General features: G+C 39.3%; 1 protein-coding gene and 2 long non-coding RNA genes across 11 annotated transcripts in view; all 3 read right to left on the minus strand.

The window, feature by feature from the left end:
• Nucleotides 1–9,253, minus strand: part of LOC148392986 (uncharacterized) — a 10,268-nt gene extending 1,015 nt beyond the window's left edge. Inside the window, exons 1-6 of one of the 5 annotated variants that reach the window (XR_015860440.1) lie at nt 8,939–9,252; nt 8,616–8,719; nt 8,449–8,545; nt 8,268–8,356; nt 8,028–8,179; nt 7,898–7,952 (exon numbers count right to left, since the gene is read on the minus strand). This is a non-coding gene — a long non-coding RNA (uncharacterized LOC148392986). Of the gene's footprint in view, nt 1–7,897; nt 7,953–8,027; nt 8,202–8,267; nt 8,357–8,448; nt 8,720–8,938 lie in introns of all 5 variants that reach the window. The other 4 variants (XR_015860439.1, XR_015860441.1, XR_015860443.1 and 1 more) reach the window with 4 other exon arrangements.
• A 2,177-nt stretch (nt 9,254–11,430) lies between these two features.
• On the minus strand, nt 11,431–17,749 carry LOC148392987 (uncharacterized). 4 transcript variants are annotated; one of them, XR_015860437.1, is made up of 10 exons: nt 17,651–17,749; nt 17,480–17,537; nt 16,939–17,399; nt 16,582–16,693; nt 15,949–16,481; nt 15,269–15,346; nt 14,045–15,203; nt 13,712–13,970; nt 13,009–13,078; nt 11,431–12,756 (listed from the first exon to the last, which is right to left on the minus strand). It is a non-coding gene; the product is annotated as an uncharacterized LOC148392987 (long non-coding RNA). The 4 variants fall into 4 exon arrangements; XR_015860436.1 differs by having other exon boundaries at nt 15,269–16,481; nt 17,372–17,399; nt 17,651–17,748; XR_015860438.1 differs by having other exon boundaries at nt 15,269–16,481; nt 17,311–17,399; nt 17,651–17,748.
• A 4,552-nt stretch (nt 17,750–22,301) lies between these two features.
• LOC148392988 (dickkopf-related protein 1-like) lies at nt 22,302–24,778 on the minus strand. Of its 2 annotated transcripts, none has more exons than XM_088385705.1 (4): nt 24,158–24,778; nt 23,901–24,042; nt 23,705–23,815; nt 22,302–22,811 (listed from the first exon to the last, which is right to left on the minus strand). In XM_088385705.1, exons 1-4 carry the CDS (start codon nt 24,338–24,340, stop codon nt 22,525–22,527), a joined length of 723 nt encoding a protein of 240 aa, XP_088241831.1. In that variant the 5' UTR covers nt 24,341–24,778; the 3' UTR covers nt 22,302–22,524. The 2 variants fall into 2 exon arrangements, with proteins under 2 accessions (XP_088241831.1, XP_088241830.1); XM_088385704.1 differs by having other exon boundaries at nt 23,901–24,045; nt 24,158–24,777.
• Nucleotides 24,779–26,262: the final 1,484 nt, after the last annotated feature.

Consider the following 26,262-nt stretch of genomic DNA (forward strand, 5'->3'; position numbering starts at 1 on the left):
TGATTAAAAAAACAACAGTAAAACAACAATATTGCAAAATGACGCAAAACAAAACATAAAAAAAAAGAAAAACAAACAATACGAAACAAACAATACAAAAACAATACAAAACAAACAATACAAAACAAACAATACAAAACAAACAATACAAAACAAACAACACATACAATACAATACATACAATACATACAAAACAAAAAAAAGAAAAACAAAACAAAAAACAAAAAAAACAAAACAAAAAACAAAAAAAACAATACAAACAACACATACAATACATACAATACATACAAAACAAAAAACAAAACAAACAATACAATACATACAATACAATACATACAATACAATACAATACATACAAAACAAAAAAACAAAACAAAAAACAAAACAAAACGTAAAAAAAAGAAAAACAAACAATACAAAAAAACAAACAATACATACAATACAATACATACAATACATACAAAACAAAAACAAAAAAAACGAAAAAAAACAAAAAACAAAAAAACAAACAATACATACAATACATACAAAACAAAAAACAAAAAAAACAAAATACATACAATACAATACATACAATACATACAAAACAAAAAACCAAAAACAAAACAAACAATACAATACATACAATACATACAATAGAATACAAACAATACATACAATACAATACAATCAATACAAACAATACATACAAACAATACATACAATACAAGACAAACAATACATACAAACAATACATACAAACAATACAATACATACAAACAATACATACGAACAATACATACAAACAATACATACAAACAATACAATACAAATACAATACATACAAACAATACAATACAAATACAATACAATACAAACAATACAATACAAACAATACAATACATACAATACCATACAATACAATACCATACAATACAATACATACAATACAATACATACAATACATACAAACAATACAAACAATACAATACATACAATACATACAAACAATACAAACAATACATACAAACAATACAAATACAATACAAACAATACAATACAAACAATACAAACAATACAATACATACAATACATACAATACATACAATACAATACATACAATACAATACATACATACAATACATACAATACAAAAAAACAAAACAAAAAAGAAAACAAAACAAAAAAAACAAAACAAAAAAAACAAAATACATACAATACAATACACAGTACATACAAACCAAAAAACAAAACAAACAAAAAAAAATAATAATAATACCTACAATACAATACAATGCATACAATGCATACAATACAATGCATACAATACAATACAATACATACAATACATACAATACATACAATACAATACAATACAATACAATACAATACAATACAATACAAACAATACAAACAATACATACAATACATACAATACATACAATACAATACAATACAATACAATACAATACAATACAATACAATACAATACAATACAATACAATACCATACCATACCATACCATACATACAATACATACAATACAATACAAACAATACATACTGTTTGTACATACATACAATACAATACAAACAATACAAACAATACATACAATACATACAACACATACAAACAATACATACAAACAATACATACAAACAATACAATACATACAATACAATACATACAAAACAAAAAACCAAAAACAAAACAAACAATACAATACATACAATACATACAATAGAATACAAACAATACATACAATACAATACAATCAATACAAACAATACATACAAACAATACATACAATACAAGACAAACAATACATACAAACAATACATACAAACAATACAATACATACAAACAATACATACGAACAATACATACAAACAATACATACAAACAATACAATACAAATACAATACATACAAACAATACAATACAAATACAATACAATACAAACAATACAATACAAACAATACAATACATACAATACCATACAATACAATACCATACAATACATACAATACATACAATACAATACATACAATACAATACATACAATACAATACATACAATACAATACATACAATACATACAAACAATACAAACAATACAATACATACAATACATACAAACAATACAAACAATACATACAAACAATACAATACAAATACAATACAAACAATACAATACAAACAATACAATACATACAATACATACATACATACATACAATACAATACATACAATACAATACATACATACAATACATACAATACAAAAAAACAAAACAAAAAAGAAAACAAAACAAAAAAAACAAAACAAAAAAAACAAAATACATACAATACAATACACAATACATACAAAACAAAAAAAACAAAAAAAAACAATACATACAATAGAATACAATACATACAATAGAATACAATACATACAATACAATACAATACAATACAATACATACAATACATACAATACATACAATACAATACATACAATACAATACAATACAATACAATACATACAATACATACAATACAATACATACAATACAATACATACAATACAATACATACAATACAATACATACAATACATAAAATACAAAAAAAAAAAAAAAAAAAAAAAGAAAACAAAACAAAAAAACAAAACAAAAAACAAAACAATACATACAATACAATACACACAATACAATACATACAGTACATACAAACCAAAAAACAAAAAAAAAAAAAAAAATAATAATACCTACAATACAATACAATGCATACAATGCATACAATACAATACAATACAATACAATACAATACAATACAATACAATACAATACAATACATACAATACATACAATACATACAATACAATACAATACCATACCATACCATACAATACATACAATACATACAATACAATACAAACAATACATACTGTTTGTACATACATACAATACAATACAAACAATACATACAATACATACAATACATACAATACATACAAACAATACATACAAACAATACAATACAAACAATACAATACAAACAATACAATACAAACAATACAATACAAACAATACAATACAAACAATACAATACAAACAATACAAATACAATACAATACAATACAATACAATACATACAATACATACATACATACAATACATACAATACAAAAAAACAAAACAAAAAAGAAAACAAAACAAAAAAAACAAAACAAAAAACAAAACAAAACAATACATACAATACACACAATACATACAATACATACAAAATAAAAAAAAAAAAAAAAAAAAACAATACATACAATACAATACAATACATACAATACAATACATACAATACAATACAATACAAACAATACATACAATACAATACATACAATACATACAATATAATACATACAATACAAAAAAACAAAAAACAAAAAAAAGAAAGAAAAGAAAACAAAAAAAAACCAAAAAACAAAACAATACATACAATACAATACACACAATACAATACATACAGTACATACAAAACAAAAAACAAAACAAACAAAAAAAATAATAATAATAATACCTACAATACAATACAATACAATGCATACAATACAATGCATACAATACAATGCATACAATACAATGCATACAATACAATGCATACAATACAATACATACAATACAATGCATACAATACAATACATACAATACAATACAATACATACAATACAATACATACAATACATACAATACAATACGATACATACAATACAAAACATACAATAGATACAGAACAAAAAACAAAAAACAAAACAAAAAACAACAAACAAAACAAAACAAACAATACAAAACAATACATACATACAATACAAAAAAACCACAAAAAAAAAATACATACAATACATACAATACAATACATACAAAACAAAAAAAACAAAAAACAAAAACAATACATACATACAATACATATAATACAATAGATACAATACAATACATACAATACATACAATACATACAATACAATACATACAAAACAAAAAACAAAACAAAAAAACAAAACAAAACAAAACAACATAACAAAAAACAATACATACAAATCTTGGGATTTCCTGGGTTGAGCTGGAGTAAGTGGCTGGAGAGAGGAAAGTCTGGGAGTCCCTCCTAAAGCTGCTGCCGCCGCAATCCGACGTCCGGATAAGCGGTGGATGGCTGGGTGGCTGGCTGGATGGGTGGCTGGATGGATGGGTGGATGGATGGGTGGATGGATGGTTGGATGGATAGGAGGATGGGTGGGTGGATGGGTTTTGGATGGGTTGGGTTGGATGGGTGGATGGATGGGTGGATGGGTTGGGTGGGTGGATGGGTTGGATGGACGGATGGATGGATGGGTGGCTGGCTGGATGGGTGGCTGCCTGGATGGGTGGCTGCCTGGATGGGTGGCTGCCTGGATGGGTGGCTGGATGGATGGGTGGGTGGGTGAACAAAAAAACAAAACAAAACACAAAAAACAAAACAAACAATACAATACATACAATACAAACAATACAATACAAACAATACATACAATACAATACAACCAATACATACAAACAATACAATACAATACATACAATACATACATACAATACATACAAACAATACATACAAACAATACAATACAAACAATACAATACAAATACACTACAAATACAATACAAATACAAAACAAACAATACAATAAATACAATACATACACACATACAATACAATACATACAATACAATACATACATACAATACATACATACAATACAAAAAAACAAAAAAGAAAACAAAAAAGAAAACAAAACAATACATACAATACAATACACACAATACATACGAAACAAAAACAAAACAAAAACAAAAAAAAAAAAAACAATACATACAATACAATACATACAATACATACAATACAATACAATACATACAATACATACATACAATACATACAATGCAAAAAAAACAAAACAAAAAAAAAACCAATACATACAATACACACAATACAATACATACAATACATACAAAACAAAAAACAAAAAAAACAAAAAAACAATACATACAATACAATACATACAATACAAAAAAAAACAAAAAAAAAAACAAAAAAATACATACAATACAATACAATACAAAAAAAAAAAAAACACAACCAAAAAAACAACAAAAAAACAATGCATACAATACAATACAATACATACGATACAATACATACAATACAATACAATACATACAATACAATACATACAATACATACAATACATACAATACAATACATACAATACATACATAAAATACAATACATACAATACAAAAAAAACAATACATACAATACAATACAATACAAACATACAATACAATACATACAATACAATACATACAATACATACAATACATACAATACATACAATACATACATACAATACAATACATACAATACAAAAAAAAAAAGAAAACAAAAAAAACAATACATACAATACAATACAATACATACAATACAATACATACATACAATACAATACAAAAAAAAAAAAAAGAAAACAAAAAAAACAATACATACAATACAATACAAACATACAATACAATACATACAATACATACAATACAATACAATACAATACAATACAATACAATACAATACAATACAATACAATACAATACATACAATACATACAATACATACAATACAAAAAAAAAAAGAAAACCAAAAAAACAATACATACAATACAATACAAACAATACAATACATACAATACAATACATACAATACAATACATACAATACAAAAAAACAAAAAACAAAACAAAAAAGAAAACAAAACAATACATACAAAACAAAAAACAAAACAAAACAAAAAAAACAAACAAAAAAAACAATACATACAATACAATACAATACAATACATACAATACAATACATACAATACATACAATACAATACATACAATACATACAATACAATACAATACAATACAATACATACAATACAATACATACAATACATACGATGCAAAAAAAACAAAAAAAACAAAAACAAAAAAAAAACAATACATACAATACAATACATACAATACAATACACACAATACAATACAGAACAAAAAAAAAACAAAAAAACAATACATACAATACAATACATACAATCCAAAAAAAACAAAAAAACAAAACAAAAAAAAAAACAAAAAAATACATACAATACATACAATACAATACAATACATACAAAACAAAAAAAACAAAAACACAACCAAAAAAACAACAAAAAAACAATACATACAATACAATACATACAATACATATAATACAATACATACAATACAATACAATACAATACAATACATACAATACATACAATACAAAAAAAGAAAACAAAAAACAAAACAATACATACAATACAGTACAATACACACAATACAATACATACAGTACATACAAAACAAAAAACAAAACAAAAAACAAAAAAAATAAAAAATAAAAAAAAAATACATACAATACAATACATACAATACAATACATACAATACATACAATACATACAATACAATACATATAATACATACAAAACAAAAAACAAAAAACAAAACAAAAAACAACAAACAAAACAAACAATACAAAACAATACATACATACAATACATACAATACAAAAAAAACCAAAAAACAAAACAAAAAACAAAAAAAAATACATACAATACATACAATACAATACATACAATACATACAAAACAAAAAAAACAAAAAACAAAAAAAACCTAAAAAAACAAACAAAAAAACAATACATACAATACATACAATACATACAATACAATACATACAAAACAAAAAACAAAACAAAAAAAACAAAAAACAAAACCAAAAACAACAAAACAAAAAACACAACAAAACAAACAATACATACAAATCTTGGGATTTCCTGGGTTGAGCTGGATGAAGTGGCTGGAGAGAGGAAAGTCTGGGAGTCCCTCCTAAAGCTGCTGCCGCCGCAATCCGACGTCCGGATAAGCGGTGGATGGCTGGGTGGCTGGATGGATGGGTGGCTGGGTGGATGGATGGGTGGGTGGATGGGTGTTTGGATGGGTTGGGTGGATGGGTTGGGTGGATGGGTTGGGTGGGTGGGTTGGGTGGGTGGGTGGGTGGATGGGTGGGTTGGGTGGATGGATGGATGGGTGGGTGGATGGGTTGGTTGGGTGGGTGGCTGGATGGGTTGGGTGGATGGGTGGGTGGGTGGATGGGTTGGATGGACGGACGGATGGATGGGTGGATGGATGGATTGACATAGAACACATACAATACCCTGCCATACGCTACCATACACACAATGCATACAATACAATACATACAATACAATACCATACAATATCATACCATACTATATGCTCTGCATCTGGGAGTTACAATTATAGACATTGAGTAGAGTGGCAATGGCATGATATTTTTGCAACAATTACACATACCAACTCCAGTTTTATATTTAAAATATGTATACAATTATCAGTATATTGTAATGAGTTATAATAATTACAAAAGTATCCGAATTATAATAATTTAATTTTATCATCCATCAACTCACTCAAAAATGTCGGCATGAATCGAGCAGTCGACTAAACGGGAGAAAATCACGCTCGCAAATGTTTGTTGCATAACGGAAGGCGGGCGGGCGGGCGCCATCTTGGAATAGATTATAACATGACGTAACAAATTTGTCACATTCATCAGTTTGCATAACACGGAAATAGCACACTATATGTAATGCAACATTGTTAATTTGACGAAACACAACGCCAAAGAGATTTGAAATACTCTAGCGGCAAAACGACAGTCGCGGTGGCCGGGACGAGTGTGAAAAGATTTTCAAGATATTTGTTCGCATCAAACAAACAAGGCGTCCGTCGTGAGAAACGGCAATGAACGACAAACATTTGATAGCTTACCCGAGAAACCGCCACACGGTCGGTGGCGCCTGCATTTGATAACTCGCCTTGAATCCTGCAACAAACAAACAAGGCGTCCGTCGTGAGAAACGCCAATGAACGACAAACATTTCCTAGCATGTTAGCTTACCTGAGAAACCGCCCGCTGCGCGGGTGATTGCACCAGTATTTGACAACTTCCCCAATTCACCCGAAGACTTGACGTCACATCCGTCAATTCAAATCTTCCTCGCCTGCTCGTCCAATGGCGCTTTGCACACGAGCGTACCACGTGACAGGCCACTTCACACGCGGGCGGTTGTACCTGTCGCTCACCTCAAGACTGAAAACTGCCTTCAAAAACCTAAGTGCCACTTTGCCCGCCTCCTACCTCTGCCCAAATTCAGTCTGACCAATCACAGCGCAACTGAAATTGGCTTGACCACGCCCACCTCTCCGACAGGCAAGACTGAAACCTGCCTTCAAAAAAAAAAAAAAAAAGTCACAAACTTTATGCAGAAGTGAGTGAAAATCGACAAAGTACAGCTTGTGGGTAAGGTCGGGTCCCGAACCATGGTTCCATCGTGTTAGAGGCAATGACGTTTACCACTTGACCAAAGACTCGTGTCCATGACAGTGACAGAAGGGCAACCAACGCTCACCTCAAGACTGAAAACCCAAATAGTGTTGGCTCGTGAGTGAACGATTCGTTCAAAGAGATTCTAAAGATTCAGTTCACCTAAAAGAACTGGAATGCACATCAGTACTTGGGGAGCTTCCGTAGTTGGTCTTTTAGCAGGCCCCGCCCACAAGTACCTCCACATTGGGTCACGTGACTAACAGCTATTTACATACAATAAAATAAAGTATGAAAACGTTATTTAAAAACACACACAAAATCATACATACACAAGACTAATGCCGCTGGAACGAGCTGGACTAAAGGAAGACATCCGTTTAAATTTGGTCAGTTTTAAGAAATAAGGAAATCATGAATATTAAAAGAGGATTTTTTTTTTTAAACGACAAAGACGACAAACATTTGCTAGCATGCTCGCTTACCTGAGAAACCGTCCGCCGCCGCCGGCCCGCGCTCGGTGGCACCTGCATATGATAACTCCCCTTGAGCGAGCACACCTGTCTTCAATTGACCTAAAGCCCTGACGTCACATCCGTCGATTCAAATCTTCTTCTCCTGATCGTCCAACGGCGCTCGGCACACTGACGCCACCAGGTGGTCGCCTGTCATGGTGACTACTGTGGAAAGGCTTGCTTCGGACTATCCGTTGAAACTTTCAACACCGAACATGTTTGGATGGAGGATACCCTATCAATATGACCAAATCTCCTTTGGTTCCCGAGCAGGCTCTGGTCGAGTGGTTAATGCCATTGCCTTCAATCAAATGAAAATATTTGTATCGAGTATATTTGTATTGTATATTTGTAAACGTGCTTTTGTTGTGCAATTAACCCTTTATTTATTTATTCTTTTTTTTTTAACCTCGTGTAGTGTACCTACACATATTGTCATATAAAATGTCTGATTTTTATGTTTTAATTGGCGAATATAAAAACAAGGAATAAGACGCCAGACACGTTTTAACATAAATGTTTATTAAAAATAATAATATCAAAAGCAAATTTCAAACCAGCAATCTAATGTGAAATTGCAGTAGATATATTGGATGACAATATTTAGGCGTATATAGGTATACACGTTATTTAAAAACGACTATAAGTGTTATACTACGACACAAGTGTTTACCAGCTCAGTGGCCTAAGAGGAGAGTGTCCGCCCTGAGACTGGGAGGTTGTGGGTTCAAACCCCGGCCGAGTCATACCAGTGACTATAACAATGGTACCCATTTCTTCCCTGCTTGGCACTCAGTGGAAGGGGTTGAAATGGGGCCCCCCCCTGCTGCTCACTTATACTCCGGTGCGACTTACAGTCCAAAAATTACGGTAAGTTCAAAAATATCAGAGGAAGTGATAAACAACTGAGGTGATTTGGTTGCATAAGCAAGCCTAACCCTAAGCACAGCAAAAGCGAGAGCAAGCCTAACACAAACCCTAAGCACAGCAAGAGCTCTGGTCGAGTGGTTAACGCCATTGCCTTCAATCAAATGAAAATATTTGTATCGAGAGTTCATCCTAAAATGAATTGTTCTTGCAAAAATTCTGCCGCCGTTGCAGTGCTCCCGTGGACTCATTTTCAAGTCAGTTGCTAAGAAACACCACGCAGTTGCACAGAGATAATTCTTGAGTCATATCAAATCAATGATTTTCAAACGGGTCCAAACAAGTTTTTCCCTCATGGCTACAAAGATCTTTAGATCTTTTCGTTCACTCTCGTTCACTGAAAACATTCGTTCTTTTGAACCCATCGTTCACTCACGAGCCAACACTACACTGCAGTAGTGATACACACACACACACACACACAATGATACGACAAACACGATGACACGACTTTTCACGCACCTGCACTTAACGAGGGAATCTTGGGAAACATGTTGGAACGCGGCCCCGAGGACTAGAGCTTGACACCTGTGACCTTTGACCATGATATTTCCCTCATAAAGTGGCCTCTTATTAGGTACACTTGAAAAGGGCGGTGTACCTAATGGAGTGTCCGTGTGATTCCCTCGTTAAGTGCACCTGCGGGAAAACTTTTAGCTCCTGCGGAACGTGAAAGTGACCAAAAACTTTTCCCGCACCTGCAATATGGCAGTAAATGGCAATATTTTTTCATTTTTACATAGCTTGGAAATGTATTATGATGGAGGAGTTTACAGGTGCAGGCCGGAGGGGGCTCGGCCCAAAGGAAATTAACAGATGGAAATATTTAAAAACACTTGAGGTCACCATTAGATTCAGATTTATCATATATATACACACGTATATAAATTAAATTTCCTTGAAGGGGATTTACACTGTACATGAAAGTATTTGTAACACCATCATCAGTATCTATAAAAACCTTCAGAGGGGAAAGAAGACAATAGCAAAGTGAAGGGATGGACTGATTTTAGACATCACCATATTTCATATTTCCACAGACAGATATAATTTTGATGTAATTCAATTCAATAAACAAATCATAATGTTAATGTACATTCTTGAAGCATACATCAAGTTGTGCAGGACTTGTGACATAATGTATACGTGTCTGATCATTTCTTTTTTATGGAACAGTCGCCCACCACCCTGCCCCGCCCCCCCCTTGCTGGCACTACAGTGCTAACAAAAGTTCCACAAGCCTTTTTTTAATTTTATTTATTTTTTAAACTCTCATACGTTTCACCCATACAGTAACATTTTTTAAAACTATATATTGGAGGAACTTCGACCTTTTAATTACTATTTAAAAAAAGCTGCAAGTGCAGCATCGATAAGTTCGTGCTCGACTCTTATTGTACATAGAGAGACAACTAGGGGCACAAACTTTGAAATAAAAACCCCCTTAATTTGATTTCCGATTGAGGTCTGCAGTGCACGTCTATCATGCAAATGAGTTTGTTTTGTACTTTTAACACACATGCACACTGGCGAGATAACGGCAGTACTTCTTTATTTCTTAGGTTGTTTTGGGCAAAACAACGAAAGGTGCATCGCATTGACCCAGCATCAGACAGGTTGAGGCAAATATGCTGCTACTCGGTAGCAGCACTTGGAATTCATCTAGCCTTTCTGATATGGTCAATTTCATAAGGATGCCAGTGTGAATAAGAACACTCTGGCCTTTACTTCACTCTGAACTGGGTGGTACCACCCAGTACATGTACCGTGGCTGGCCGTGTAGTTACGCACCTGCTTTGAATTGAAAGCTAAGGTCCTGGAAGTTACGCGCTGCGTTTATTAATTCAATTGACTATAGCAGCAACCTGGACTGGACAGCAACAGCCTTTTTTGTAGTCAGACAGCCAATGAAGACATCAAGCCCTGTAACAAAACATGCAATTAGTTTCACATTCAAGAGATGCACCATCGATTGAGGCACATCGCGAATGATGACTGACACCAAAGTTGACTTTATTTACAAGACCACCAACAGGAAGCAAACACGCCACTGTTGATTTTATTCACAAGAATGCCCACATGATACATGACGATTCAAAACAAACCAAAAAATGGCTCTGACCACATTAAAACAGCTTTTACTCGTACAGAAAAATGTACCAACATTCTGCAAGATTCTGAGTTCGGTGGCCATTTTAAAGCAGGGTTGCCAAAGATGACTTACTGATCGCAACAGACACCGTTTGTACACTTGTCGTTTGCATCTATGGGTGTTTGGCTACTTGGCTTTTGTCAACAATTTAGAATGCATCCAGCTTTTCTTTGTGTAGTTAAAAAAATAAATAAAAAGCCTGACACTGCATATCTAACAAGTCAATTTTGTTTCAGCCTAACTTTACAATTGTCTTGTCATTGAGAATGTCTCAAATGATTCCAGTTTGTTTGCACGATAGACTGCCAATGCCAATGTTTAAAATGGACCACTTGAATTCAGTTCACAGTTTAATTGCAGTTCAGTGGTACACACACACAATTACAGTACAAACAGTTCATTTCATGATTAAAAAAACAACAGTAAAACAACAATATTGCAAAATGACGCAGCGCTGAGAGAGAAAGAAAGAGGCATCATGCAGATAGCCAGTGTGCACACCCAGTGAAAAAGTGGAGGGAGGGAAGGATTTAGGAAAGAAAGGACAAAAGAAAAAAACAAAGTCACTCTCCTTAAATGCTGGCTGGGCGTTTTGCCCTCGCCGCATCCGCACCCGTCCGTCTCGTGTCGGCCGCTCATCACGGGCGAATGTTGGCTCCCCCCCCCTGGCCGGTATTCGACGTTTGGACTCATCCTCCGCCTCGTGCCACTGCAAAAAGAAAAACGGCACTCTGTTGCACGCGGTTCACTTCTGTGGACGTACTCATTACCCGTCTATTAAAGCGTGCTCCTATTTTAAGCTCCTTTATCAATAGCGTATGTACACATGAATGTTTTTGTTTTCTTTTTATGTCTGTTCCTATATGAAGAATTCAATGCTTATAATTTCTTTGTTGTAAAGTGCTTTGAGCTGCATTTCTTGTATGAAAGGTGCTCTACAAATAAAGTTTTTTATTATTACCCTCTGGTCTCGCGGTCCTGTCCAGTCCCTCTCTGTGCAGGCACCCATCAGATCCAGTGCCCCAGCAATCCTGAAAGGCAGACATTGTGGTGGTTTTTGCAAGGGGAAAATTTTCACTAGCAAACCTTGACTAAGGTAAGTTTGAATCAGGTAACTAGCGGCACGCACGGGCTGGCGCATGTGTCATACGGCCCTCCCGCATTGGAGCGATCCGGGTTATGAAATGTTTAACCCCTTACAAAAAGGGAGTGAGGGAGGGAGGGAGCGAGAGGAGATAAGAGGCTTTGGTGCGCAATTAAGCGCAACCGGCCAGTTCCCCCTGAGTAGAGCTGGCTTGGCCCCGAGTGGAAAAAAAAAGAGGAAAACGTGACGTCACGGAGAGCGTCACGGAGAATCTCCTTGTCCTCGACACCGTCGACGACACTGGGACCCAGTCTGGCAGACATTATACCCTGGTATTCCACAAAGGGCAAGGTATAGCCACGTTCCACCCTGAGTGCACCAGGCCATGCAGGTACTGCCGGGCGCGTTGGAGAAAGAGAGCGAGAGGGAGGAAGAGGGGGAGGGAGGGGGGAAGGGGGTGTCTACTTTGCCGATTCGTATCTAGAGGGTCACAGCAACCCAAATGCCCGTGCGTGCTACTAGTTAACCTATTCAAACCGACAGGGGTAGGGGAAGCACAAAAGAAAAAACAAAGTCATACTCCTCTCAAAACGCTGGCTGCATCTGCACCCATCAGTCTCGTGTGGGACGCTCGTCACGGGCCAAGGTCCGGGTCTGCTCCGGCCGGTGTTGGACTCGTCTTCCGCCTCGCACAAGTGCAAAAAGACAAACGGCACTCAGTTGCATGCGGCTCACATCTGTCAACGTACTCATGACCTGCCCTCTCCCTGGTCTTGTGGGTGCAGCCCAGTCCCTCCGGGTGCAGGCTGGCGCTCATCCCATCCGCCGCCCCGGCAACCCTGAACGGCAGACAAATAAGGAAATCAAATTAAAACTAACAAGTGCGTTGCATATTGGATTGCCATGTCACCACCTCTGGCCAGCCTTGGCCAGTCATGCATTAGGCTCCTCGTCAACACTTGGCGACTGCTTTCTTTGGGTGAGTCCTTCCTTTGCACCTCGCTCACCAATCGCGGGTCTGGTGGCCTCCGTCCACCGGCTCTTTGTTTCATACATCGTCTCTTCCACCTTGCAAGACAAGCACAAAAGTCTCGCTGCGCCGTCGCTTGCGCTTGCCGTCGCTTGCGCTTGCCGTCGCTTGCGCTTGCCGTCGCTTGCGCTTGCCGTCGCTTGCGCTTGCCGTCGCTTGCGCTTGCCGTCGCTTGCGCTTGCCGTCGCTTGCGCTTGCCGTCGCTTGCGCTTGCCGTCGCTTGCGCTTGCCGTCGCTTGCGCTTGCCGTCGCTTGCGCTTGCCGTCGCTTGCGCTTGCCGTCGCTTGCGCTTGCCGTCGCTGCGCGGTCGCTTGCGCTTGGCGTCGCTGCGCGGTCGCTTGCGCTCGCTTGGGCTTGCCGTCGCTGCGCGTTTGGCACTCAATGAGGGCTGCACAACATTTTGGAATACCAACGATATGGCAGTATTGGGCCAGACCCCAGCATTGAGCAAAGTTGTGCAAAATTCTAGGATGGAGAGGAACTATTTGATCGCAATGACATCACTTAGACCAGTTAACTTTAACTTGCATCAATGACTTATCTTCTAAACTCATTACAAATAGTTAGGAGGCCAGAAAACATGTTTCATTTGCCACATTAATAGAAAAAAATCTTTGCTTTCCTAAAGTGCATGTCAACGACCTATACCACCATATGACGGTTTTCCAATCCAGGTGCAGCCCTACACACACGTCACCATTGGTGTCCAAATGGTAGCCTCGGGCCAACTTGATCAACACACCACACGAATGAACGCAACACTACTTTGTAGCACAAAATATGAATGGCAACATTTTGTGATTGATTTAATGAATTTGTGTCAAAGAATTCTCAATTTGATTCAGTATGCAGCCCTCAAACAGACATTTGGACACCGCCGGTGTGCACTAAAAAGGAAAGAAAAAAATCCATTTCACATGCTGAAGCTGCGCAGGTCGACGCCTCCAGGGAAGCGGGTCTCCCTCAGAACTCTGCTACTTCAGAGCGATGCCACAGCGGTCCGTCCACCTCTGAGCAGATCGTGTCGCGTCCCGGTCGCCATCTGCACAAACAGATACAAATGTTAGAAACTCAAAGAGCACCCCAAGTTGTAGGTCACTTGCTTACTTGATCACAGCGGTTAGGTACTCTTGGTGACGGTCACCGGGTCGAATCGGGCCATGCACCCCCCCTTTTGCGTCCGGCCTGCAAAAGGTAGAACATGCAATGAGTTGGGCGCTGCTCACATCATTAAGTCTTCACCGTAGACCGGCTCGCCCCAACACCGCCCCCTACACCTAGAGAACAAAGGACGCACAGTGGTACGTTAGGCTTCGATCAAGCACGACAGTGCTAGGTTAGAAAAAGACACAATGTGACTGTCTCGCTCCAACACCTAGGGGAGAACAAAGAACACAAGTACCACAGTGGTAGGTTAGGGTTAGAGGAAGTGCAACAGTGGTAGGTTAGAAAAGGAAAATGTCACAAGTCAAATTGCAAAATTGGACATTCGGGATCGGCTCGCTCCGACGCCACCCTACAGCGAGGGGAAAGAACAAAGAACGCAGCTACTACTACGACAGTGGCAGGTTAGAAAAAGATACACAATGGTACAAGTCGTATGGCAAAATTAGACATTCAGCTCCACGTCAAAGTTCAGTTTTGTGTCCATCCACGGAACCACGTCCTCCCCTAAGTGGGCCGTCAATGGCAACCAAGCACAAGACAACGCTGGATCCAGACCAGCCACAACCACAGCGCACCTCGAAAGCAAGCCCAACCATCAGAGCCCTAAACACTGTCCACACCTGCAACCTTTCCGTCGTGCACCCATAACCAAAGGCCCCCTCCTGGGCACATGATCCGCACACGTCGACTTTTGCAGCGCGATGCTTGATTCTTTACTTGATATGGCCATTGCTCCTTTGCATATGGCCATTGCTCCTTTGCTCCTTTGCATATGGCCATGGCTCCTTTGCATATGGCCATTGCTCCTTTGCTCCTTTGCATATGGCCATTGCTCCTTTGCTCCTTTGCATATGGCCATTGCTCCTTTGCTCCTTTGCATATGGCCATTGCTCCTTTGCTCCTTTGCATATGGCCATTGCTCCTTTGCTCCTTTGCATATGGCCATTGCTCCTTTGCATATGGCCATTGCTCCTTTGCATATGGCCATGGCTCCTTTGGATAGGCCATGGCTCCTTTGGATAGGCCATGGCTCCTTTGGATAGGCCATGGCTCCTTTGGATAGGCCATGGCTCCTTTGGATAGGCCATGGCTCCTTTGGATAGGCCATTGTGCCTTTTCATATGGAATTGTCCCATTCGGCTCCTCTTGCAACCTACAAAAACACAGACAGCCATTAATTGTGTGCTGGGAAGCTAAAACTCGACAACCGTTGTGTGTTGGGAAGTTGAAACTTGACAAAAACAGGTTTTCACCTGATTTAGGACTACTCTTCCTCAGTGTCCACAACATCACTGAAAGGGCTCCTTCAAGAGCCTCCTGCTTGCTTTGTATAGAAGGATGCTGGCTGGGCGGCAGTTTTTAGTGCTACAAAAGACAAGCAAATGATTGCAACAAAAATAGACATTGAGTCGAGTGCCAATGGCATGATTTTTTACCAACAATTATACATACTAGGAGTTTTACATTTGAAAAAAAATATTATATTGTAGTAAGTTATGATAATTGATCAAAATTATAGTCATTATAATCATCACATTGTAGTAAATTATGATAATCATTCAGGATTATAATTCATATTTTAATTTCATCATTCATTCAACTCCCCTCACATTGGACAGATGATCCAGGTTGGCGGCGTCCAAGACGGGAGAAAATAACCCGCGCAAATGTTTGTTGCGTAACGGAACGAGAGCGGGCGGGCGCCATCTTTGAATGGATTTGGTCCGATTTGGACATGACGTAACATATAAGTTGCATTCACCAGTTTGCATTCACCAGTTTGCATGACACGGAAATGGCACACGCATCATATAAAATAATTTAAAAAATGGTTAAGTTGACTAGAGTCAAACTAACATTTCCTATAGTCAGTCAAACACGCGCTTATCGGCGGCGTCATTTACGAACCGTCTACAGACAGACGAATGGAAAAAATGCTGGCCAGCATGAAAAAAAACAACCGCGAAAGACATTTAAAATACCACCAAAACGCGCAACGACGCGACGCGACGCAAAGTGGATTGTGGCGTGCCGTGCCGAAACCTCAAGCACTCCCTAGACAGCGAAAATCCTGCAAGAAATAATAAATGGCATCGTAAGAAACTGCAAACATTTGCTCACGGGCTAAATGGCCTGCGGCCTACAATTTACCTCCAGGCCCACCGTCGCGGTGGACGTGACGTTGCCGAGTCACGAGAGTACGACAATCCTGCGACAAACAAAATAAATTTTAAAAAAAAAGGCTTCTGAGAAAAAGCAACAAAGCGTGCCGTCGTGAGAAACGGCAGGAGACGACAAACATTTGCTAGCATGCTCGCTTACCTGAGAAACCGTCCGCCGCCGGCCCGCGCTCGGTGGTATCTGCATATGAGCGAGCACACCTGTCTTCAATTGACCTAAAGCCCTGACGTCACATCCGTCGACTCAAATCTTCTTCTCCTGATCGTCCAACGGCGCTCGGCACACTGACGCCACCAGGTGGTCGCCTGTCATGGTGACTACTGTGGAAAGGCTTGCTTCGGACTATCCGTTGAAACTTTCAACACCGAACATGTTTGGATGGAGGATACCCTATCAATATGACCAAATCTCCTTTGGTTTCCGAGCAGGCTCTGGTCGAGTGGTTAACGCCATTGCCTTCAATCAAATGAAAATATTTGTATCGAGAGTTCATCCTAAAATGAATTGTTCTTGCAAAAATTCTGCCGCCGTTGCAGTGCTCCCGTGGACTCATTTTCAAGTCAGTTGCTAAGAAACACTACGCCGTTGCACAGAGACAATTCTTGAGTCATATCAAATCAATGATTTTCAAACGGGTCCAAACAGGTTTTTCCCTCATGGCTACAAAGATCTTTAGATCTTTTCGTTCACTCTCGTTCACTGAAAACATTCATTCTTTTGAACCCATCGTTCACTCACGAGCCAACACTACACTGCAGTAGTGATACACACACACACACACACACACACACACACACACACACACACACACAATGATACGACAAACACGATGACACGACTTTTCACGCACCTGCACTTAACGAGGGAATCTTGGGAAACATGTTGGAACGCGGCCCCGAGGACTAGAGCTTGACACCTGTGACCTTTGACCATGATATTTCCCTCATAAAGTGGCCTCTTATTAGGTACACTTGAAAAGGGCGGTGTACCTAATGGAGTGTCCGTGTGATTCCCTCGTTAAGTGCACCTGCGGGAAATCTTTTAGCTCCTGCGGAACGTGAAAGTGACCAAAAACTTTTCACTTTCAGTTTCATTTTTCTTTTTATTGAAGCTATTGAGGAGAGAAAAATTGCCAGAACTATAATTTCCATTTCAGTCGGGGGAAATTCAGGCCTAGTCAACATGATCATTTGGGGGGAACCGGCTAATAAAGTGAGCTTTGTGTTGCTTAGATGAATGGAACGGACGTGTTGTTTTGACAGTCAACTGGATAGCGGGCAAGCCGTAATGTTTTGCTAACTTAGTGTCTGTTGGCTCCTCCACCACCGATCTTCTCAGTACTTTTATTTGAGGGATCCACTCAATTTGTCTTTCTCATCCGCTGATTGACAATCATCTACCAGAGTGCCAAATGATCAAACATATTGTGGATAATTTACAGAGTCAGCATTTTTATAGTACAGTAGTTGAATCACTTCTTCTCGACTTCTAAGTGCAGCCTCGGCTTTGCCGAATAAACGCCAGTCCCGAGTTTGAGCGAGTATTTCAAAACAGCACGTGTTTTGCGGTAGCGCTCCATGCGCCGGCGTTCATGTCATATTACTGTAACGGGCCGGCGACATAAACATAATACGACACTTGTCTCTCTTTGGGGCCCGACGCGGTCGCCGCTACGGTGAAGTCACAGTGAGCTTCTTCATGTGGTCTCCGGGGGTTGGTGGGGACTCCAATGGGGGATGACATCATGGTGGAGGGCGTGGAGACCACATGGTCGCAGCTGGATGGAACGCCACCGCGGGTCAAAACAAACTTGTGCATGTCACATGGCCGCTTTCTCCTGCGATTGACATTTTTCTATCCACCAAGACGTTTGGCTGGATCACTTGCAGCAACAACAACAGCAGACATCCCAGGCGCTCGAGTCGGGGAATATTGTAGGTTGCGGAGCGAGCAGAAGCGCCGAAGACTTTTTATTGGCCAATTAAGCGTTAGCGCAGTGCATCAAGCAGACAGGTCTTAATCATCGCAAGCAAATAAAACGCATGATTAGGGACGGCTGACAGGTTTTAAATGGGATCATTGTGGGAATGGCTGCTATTGTGTTTTTATCGCATTTAGTAGCTGTTTGAATTATCAAGCCGTGCGTTTTCCATCGTGCTTGTCCCCATTAAGGCTTTGGGCACAGGAAACAACAAAGCATTCATACTTACATTCACGGACAATTTCATCAATCGGGCAAGTATCGATACCAGGTGTCGGTATCAGGTCTTGTATTACGCTATCGGGTACTCGCGGAGGCTGCCGATACCAGTTGCAGATACTTAAGGCAAAGGTTGGCCTACTACAAAGGGAAATCTGATCAATTAAGTTGCCTGTGTTCGCTCCCACAACGGTGCAAACGGCCATCTGACTAACGACAGGAACACTGAGCGCTACATCTTGCGATAGGGCAGATCGAAGGAACCGACATCAATGCGACCAATCGGCTGTAGCAAAACAACTGTGTGTCGTAACGCTGAGTCATGCCTGTGGTATGACACCTTGGTCAACGTGGGGGTTCGCTGCACTCACTCTCCCCGCAATTGGACCGTGTGTAAATGTGTAATAACTACCAGTGGGCACATGATTTGTGCTGCTTGTTGTTCTTTTTACTGTTGACTCTCCCGCTAAATGCAGCATCACACACATACACACACACACACACAAACACACACATGGCTTTCTTGGCTTGGGCTGCATGCCTGTGGCCTGTGCTAGTCTGAGGTTAGTGTAATGACACACACACACACACACACACACACACACACACACACACACACTTGGCCCAAGGCTGCAGAGTCTATTGTAGTGCTGACAATGCTCCCCATTACTTTTAATTACTCAGCAGAAATTGTTTCAAAAGGAGGGTGTCTCTTGCGTGTGTGTCTGCCTGCCTGCATCTCGATAAATGGGCACACACATACCCTTAAAAAGATACCAAGTTGATTTTTATCAACTAAACTTGATAAACATGCATTTTTCATAACTAAATAACACAACGTGGATGTGAGTTGTATTATTATGCAATACTGTCAATACTGATCATAGTGTAGCTTGTACTATGAAGAATCAAAGCGTCCAGATACACGACAGAACGTCTGTGGACGAAACCAGATGAAGACACTTTAATGTCTTCGCCTCTTTTCATCATGTGACATAAGAAGAATATAGCGCAGTCATTTTCTGGCCTTCTTCTCATCGAAACACTTCTAATTACAGGCATCAAGGTGTATTTGGGCGGTTCGCTCGCATCCACCGACATGCTGGAGAGACTGGGAAGGGCTCGTGCTGGGAAACTGCACACGCCAAATGACTTAAAAACAACAAGAAAAATCACAATTTGTTGGATCTTTCTTTCAAGGAACTCCTAATTACAAACTAGCCGGTGACAGCAAAGAGTTGCTCTCACCAAGACTCGGCCGATACTTTGTTATTACCGCTCTGCTCTTACCATTTGATATGTCAGCACCCTGTCTTGTTTTTAATGTTCATCTAATGACATGCCCTCCTCCTCCCCCTCCTCCATAGCAGGATGTGGCACGCTGGCTAGGGGCTGATCCAGTAATGCCTCATTAAAAGTTTTTTTTTTTTTCTGTGTGTGCATATCTTAGTCATTTGTGGGTAATGAGTTGGTGTGGCGCGCACGGCCAAAGTATTCCAACCATGCGCTTGCTCTCAACCCGCTGATTTGTGAGAAATGGCGCGACGTGTTAAACAACAGCACTGGTAATTGTTCACCCCCCCCCTCCCCCTCCTCCTCCGGCCACCACCGCCGAAAAAATGTTGGCGCCTCAAACTATGTCAATAAATAGGTCAGCGACAAGTGAGGTTATTAAGAGTAGTGTTTAATAAAACATTCACACTCTCAATATAGATAACGTTTTCTTACAAAACAATATGGAACACATCTACAATGCATGCGGCACCGTGTTGTTATAATACTGGTGTTGAGCTCAATTAAGAGTACTATTTACAACCAGGCTGAGGAACCTTTTTGGGGAAACCGATGCTAATTTCATGAACCTGTCTATGGCGTTTTGCATTATATGTTAGCATTAAGCTAAGTTGTGGTTTGTTGCTTAATCCGCTTTTGTTTGGTGTCAGGGTAAAATTTAACTAGGAATGACAAAGAAATTTGATCTGAGTATCTTTTTTCCACCAAGTGATGTTTTTTGATCGGCAATACGAGTGAAAACAGGTGCTAAGGAATATTTGGAAATGTTTGTTTTAATAAGTTCAAATGTGATTTGAGCATATCAGGCGTAAAATTATATTAATCAGAGATGCATGTAAATATTTTCGGGTCTGCCCTCATTTTTTCTCTAGCACAGCACAACATAATATTTATGAATTAAAGGTTAGAGTCAGCAACAGGTGGATGATTTTTGTGAAACTTCATAGTTATAAATTACAACGCATGGTAAAATCCATGCTAAACAAAAAAAATGTTTATATTTCAGTTTCAAAATTACACTTCGGGACATGAAAAGCCATCTCAGATTCTAATTTTTGGTATGATCTCAGTTGAGTCAGAATACTCATCTCCTTGCGACAAACATTCCCGCTTTTAATATATATATTATTTGTGTGTTAAATGTTTGCTGCACTTAAATTCTCTGGTAGGTAGGTTCCCCAGCCGTCATTCACAATACAGTAATTTACTGCAATAACCGAGGCTTCAAGTTCCATAAAAACAGAAACAAAAAAAACAGCTCTGCCATTAACCGCCATGGACAATTGATCTGGACCCCCCCCCTTCTCCCCCTCCCTTCTACATCCCCTCTCATCCATTCACAGGCAAGTCCATCATCTGTGCAGGTATATCACTTTTCTCAGGAAGCGCATCTTTACTTCCTGGCGCTGTCTCGCTGTCAGCAGCGTTGGCAGGAAAGAAAGTCTTGGGTGATGGCATATGCGTGTGTGTGTGTGTGTGTGTCAGTGTCTGTGACCTGTGTGTGTGTGTGTGGGTGCGCACGTCAGCGTCTCTGACAGGTGTGTAGGTTCCGGGCCGACGTCCTGCTGACGGCGTGCTGCTGTTGTTGTTGCTGCTGCTCCCGCTCGCCTCTTTCGGGCCTGCACGCCAGGCCGTCGCCGCAGTCGCAGCGTTGGAAGAGCTCCAGGCCGTGGGTGCCCTTGCGGCGGTGGCGCGTGCACACCTGGCCCTCGCTCAGCACCGGCTTGCAGATGCGAGACCAGAAGTGGCGGGCGCAGCACAGGCCCTCCGAGCAGTCGGCCGAGCGCAGGCACGTGTCCCCTTCCTGACCTTGGAAGGAGAACCAAATATGTCAGATGATAATGGGAAGAAAAGCCAAGAATTTCCTGTAGGTGCCACATGACAGCGCCAAAGCAATACTTTTATATTAGACAAGGCTTTGGCACGACAAAATGAGCAAATACAAGGTTTTTTTTTAAATAACAATTTAGGTGACAATTGAAACCCATCTAAAATCCTAGGTAGGCCACAAGATGGTGGTAAAGGACTAACTAAAGTCTAAATGAAGACTGATCTAGAAGTTCCTTGCCACCAAGATACCAAAGCAATAACTTCAAAAACAATCAGTGAATATTGGCTTGTGCACAACAATAGCAGAGACAAAAACAATTTCAGTGAATGTTGACGGATAGTGCGCTAAAACATCCTTGAGGCAAATGTGTCGAATGTTTCTACACAGAGTTGATGCTACTAAAGCATCTATGTTTTGATCATTATCTGGCCTGAGCCCCCAAACTGCAAATAGGTGAGTTTTTTTTTTTTTTTAAATTACAGAGGCTCCAAAATAATGTTGACAAGTTTATGAACTACGAACATGAGGGATCCACAGGGCTAGCAAAAAATCTACAAGCCTCAAACAAGGCTTAAAACTGCCTTGTAGCTGTTGGAAGATAGTGTCAAAGCACTGCTTATATATTTGCTAACCTGAGCACAACTACAGCAAATAGGTGAGCTTTGCTGAAGTTTTGAAAAAACATCAGCAACTAATTGACATATAGCAAGTTGGCAGGAACAACGTAGGACATACACAAGGTGACACTTTCAGTGAACAGTGTAACACAAAAAATAAAACAAGCCCATCCATTGGATCTATTGTATAAAACCATTTGAAGAACCCAACCACGGACCAAAAGAGATAGCTTTTTTTTTTTTAATATAATTACCTTTTACTGTGTGAGCTTCAAGGATAGTGAGGGGCTTCGTGGGATGGTGCTCCTTGGTGTCGTTGTGTAAATGCCAGCCTAGCCCATCAATGTCATTCGTCTGGCAAACACCTGGAGAGGACAAGAGAAAATCAGTTCACAAGAAGAGAGAAGTTGAGAGACTTCCTTTTTTTTTTTTTTTTTGGTGGGTGCTTACCGTTGCTGCAGCGGTTCCCGGAGCAACACATGGAGTCCCGTGCGCAACGCTTCCGGTTCTTGCGGCAGGGTAGACACACACTCCGGGCGTCATTGCAGAAGTCCTCCTCGCCGCAGTCGTCGTCGTCCGTGCAGACACCTGACTGCTAGGGAAGCAACAGAGGAGCCGTTAAAGTACGAGCATTGCGCACGCTAACTTTTACGCAATGGAACGTTTACGCGCTCGAATTCTGTCACGCAAAAGGAAAGGCAGCGTACCTGCAAGGCGTCCACGGGAAATTTGTGACTCACGCTCCCAGGCGATGAGGTGCGCGGACTGGGGCTGACAGTTACGAAGTTCTTAATTGCGTTGGAGTTGAGAACGATCGGCCCCGCGTAAACGTATCCAAGCAGCGAGAGCCAAACCGGTAGGACGCAACGCGCGGCGCATCGCATCAACATGATTGGATCCGTTTTTTTTTTTTAAGGGTTTTTCGTGAGAGGAAAATAAAGATGTCCAATAATGGGCCAAGGAATTCCCTCTAAGAAAGTTTTCCAGAGGAGCGTCTGTGTCTCGTGTGTCGGCACGTCTCCAGTGTCGCCACAAGTGGCAGCTTGATGCTTTTATACACGCGGACCTGCTTGTCTTCCCGCCCCCTCACAGGGCACAACAAAGACGAAGGGTGGAATTTCAAAGAGTTGCACGGAAAACGCTCATCTGGTGAGACTCCGTGTTTGGCTAATGATAACGACCTGTTAAGTCTGTCTGATGCGTTGAGAGGTCAGTGCGCAAATAAAGCTTAAGAGAGGATGAGGACTTTTGAAAGTCTCCAGCAGCAGACATCCAAGTCAACAAGGAGCTTGCCATGCAAACGTCATTAGAAATCATCAATCATCAAGTTTAGGCTATTTGGATTTGTGAGCCACTTTAAATGTGATCACAGAAACCAAATCACATATCCGAACTAGATCATAAAATGATCAGACAGATGTGTTTAGATAGATGATCGATTGATAGATCAGTAGATAGGCTGAGAGATTTTTCATTTTTTTCACATGTTACCATCAAACAATCTTCAACCTCTTGTTTCTTCATTTTAAGTTAGATTTCGAAATGTTATTTAAATATCTACTTCAATTAAAACAGATCTCAATTCAATTATGCATTCATGATTTTAGTACAATCAAGCTCAATAAAAATACCAATATCATCTTTTCCACATTCTTCCTTTTCCTTTGAATTGATATGAAAAAAATAATCTTATTCAAATGCATTTTTAAGCATCGCTAAGGTGTACGTTCTGTCACAAGGTTACAAATGCATTCATTCCCACCTATTTGTTTTTGCTTGTCCTTCAAACAACAATGGTAAATAGCAAATTTTAATCAGAGATGGCTTTTGGTGTCCTTAAAAGCAATTTCTTATTCCCGCATTAGCTTTTTGACATATTTTCATTGATAAAGCCCTATAAACGTCTTGCATACCACAAAAAATAACATGTATTATAATTCATAACTGTGATGTTTCAGAAAAAAAAATCTGCTGAATTTACAGAAATATCTATTTACATCTCTGATTTAAAGACTTTGCATTTTATTTCATCCTATGTCGAGAAACCAAATGTTTTGTGTCTTTGTAGGAGCTAATTCCGTCATGTTCTTTGACATTCAAGCGACTTCTGAGGCCGATTAACTCTTCATTTGATCCCCTTATTTGCGAAAGGTAGGGGCAATTGTCCCCCCTGCGATGACACCAAGGGGCGGACATGAATGTGTAGGATATGCAAGAAGACCATTAAGGGGTGTGAAGAGTTGACCGAATTAATAGACTTCCGTGGCGAGTCCTTTCAGGCTTGACTGGCACTTTGGAGATAAAAGGACACCACTCGACCCCCTTTCTGAATCTTTATCCTAGCTGTCCTAAAAGCTTCTGAAATATGTATTTGACGGGAAATCTATGAGCCAAGCTTGTTTACTTACCTTGAGCTTCTTCTTCGTGTGTCAATACGCGTAACACGACGCCATGTTGGTACGGTCTTTGACGTAAACGATAAAACACGAAGATCTAAATGAGTTCCAAATACTTGACAAAGCTTCACGAAAACACTTTGGTGGAGTTTAATTGCAGTAAGGCTTTTGAAGTGAAGCTTTTAGCTGCACGTTTTTTTTTTGTACGGAGCCCCTTTGAAGCGCCATCCATGCCCTTTCATCTCCAATGACGTGTCAACCTGTTGTCACCTCCACCAAAACTTTACAATTCAAGCGAATAATAAGCTTAAATCGAGGAATATGACATATGACTCATACACAGTACGAGTCAAAACTACGTTTTGGATCATGGAGGTGGTGTTTAAAGCTCGGAAGACCTTGTTAGGGTCATGTTT

The sequence above is a fragment of the Syngnathus floridae genome, chromosome 9 (genome assembly GCF_059516105.1).
Source record: "Syngnathus floridae isolate MCC-2025c chromosome 9, RoL_Sflo_1.0, whole genome shotgun sequence".
Classification (NCBI taxonomy): domain Eukaryota; kingdom Metazoa; phylum Chordata; class Actinopteri; order Syngnathiformes; family Syngnathidae; genus Syngnathus; species Syngnathus floridae.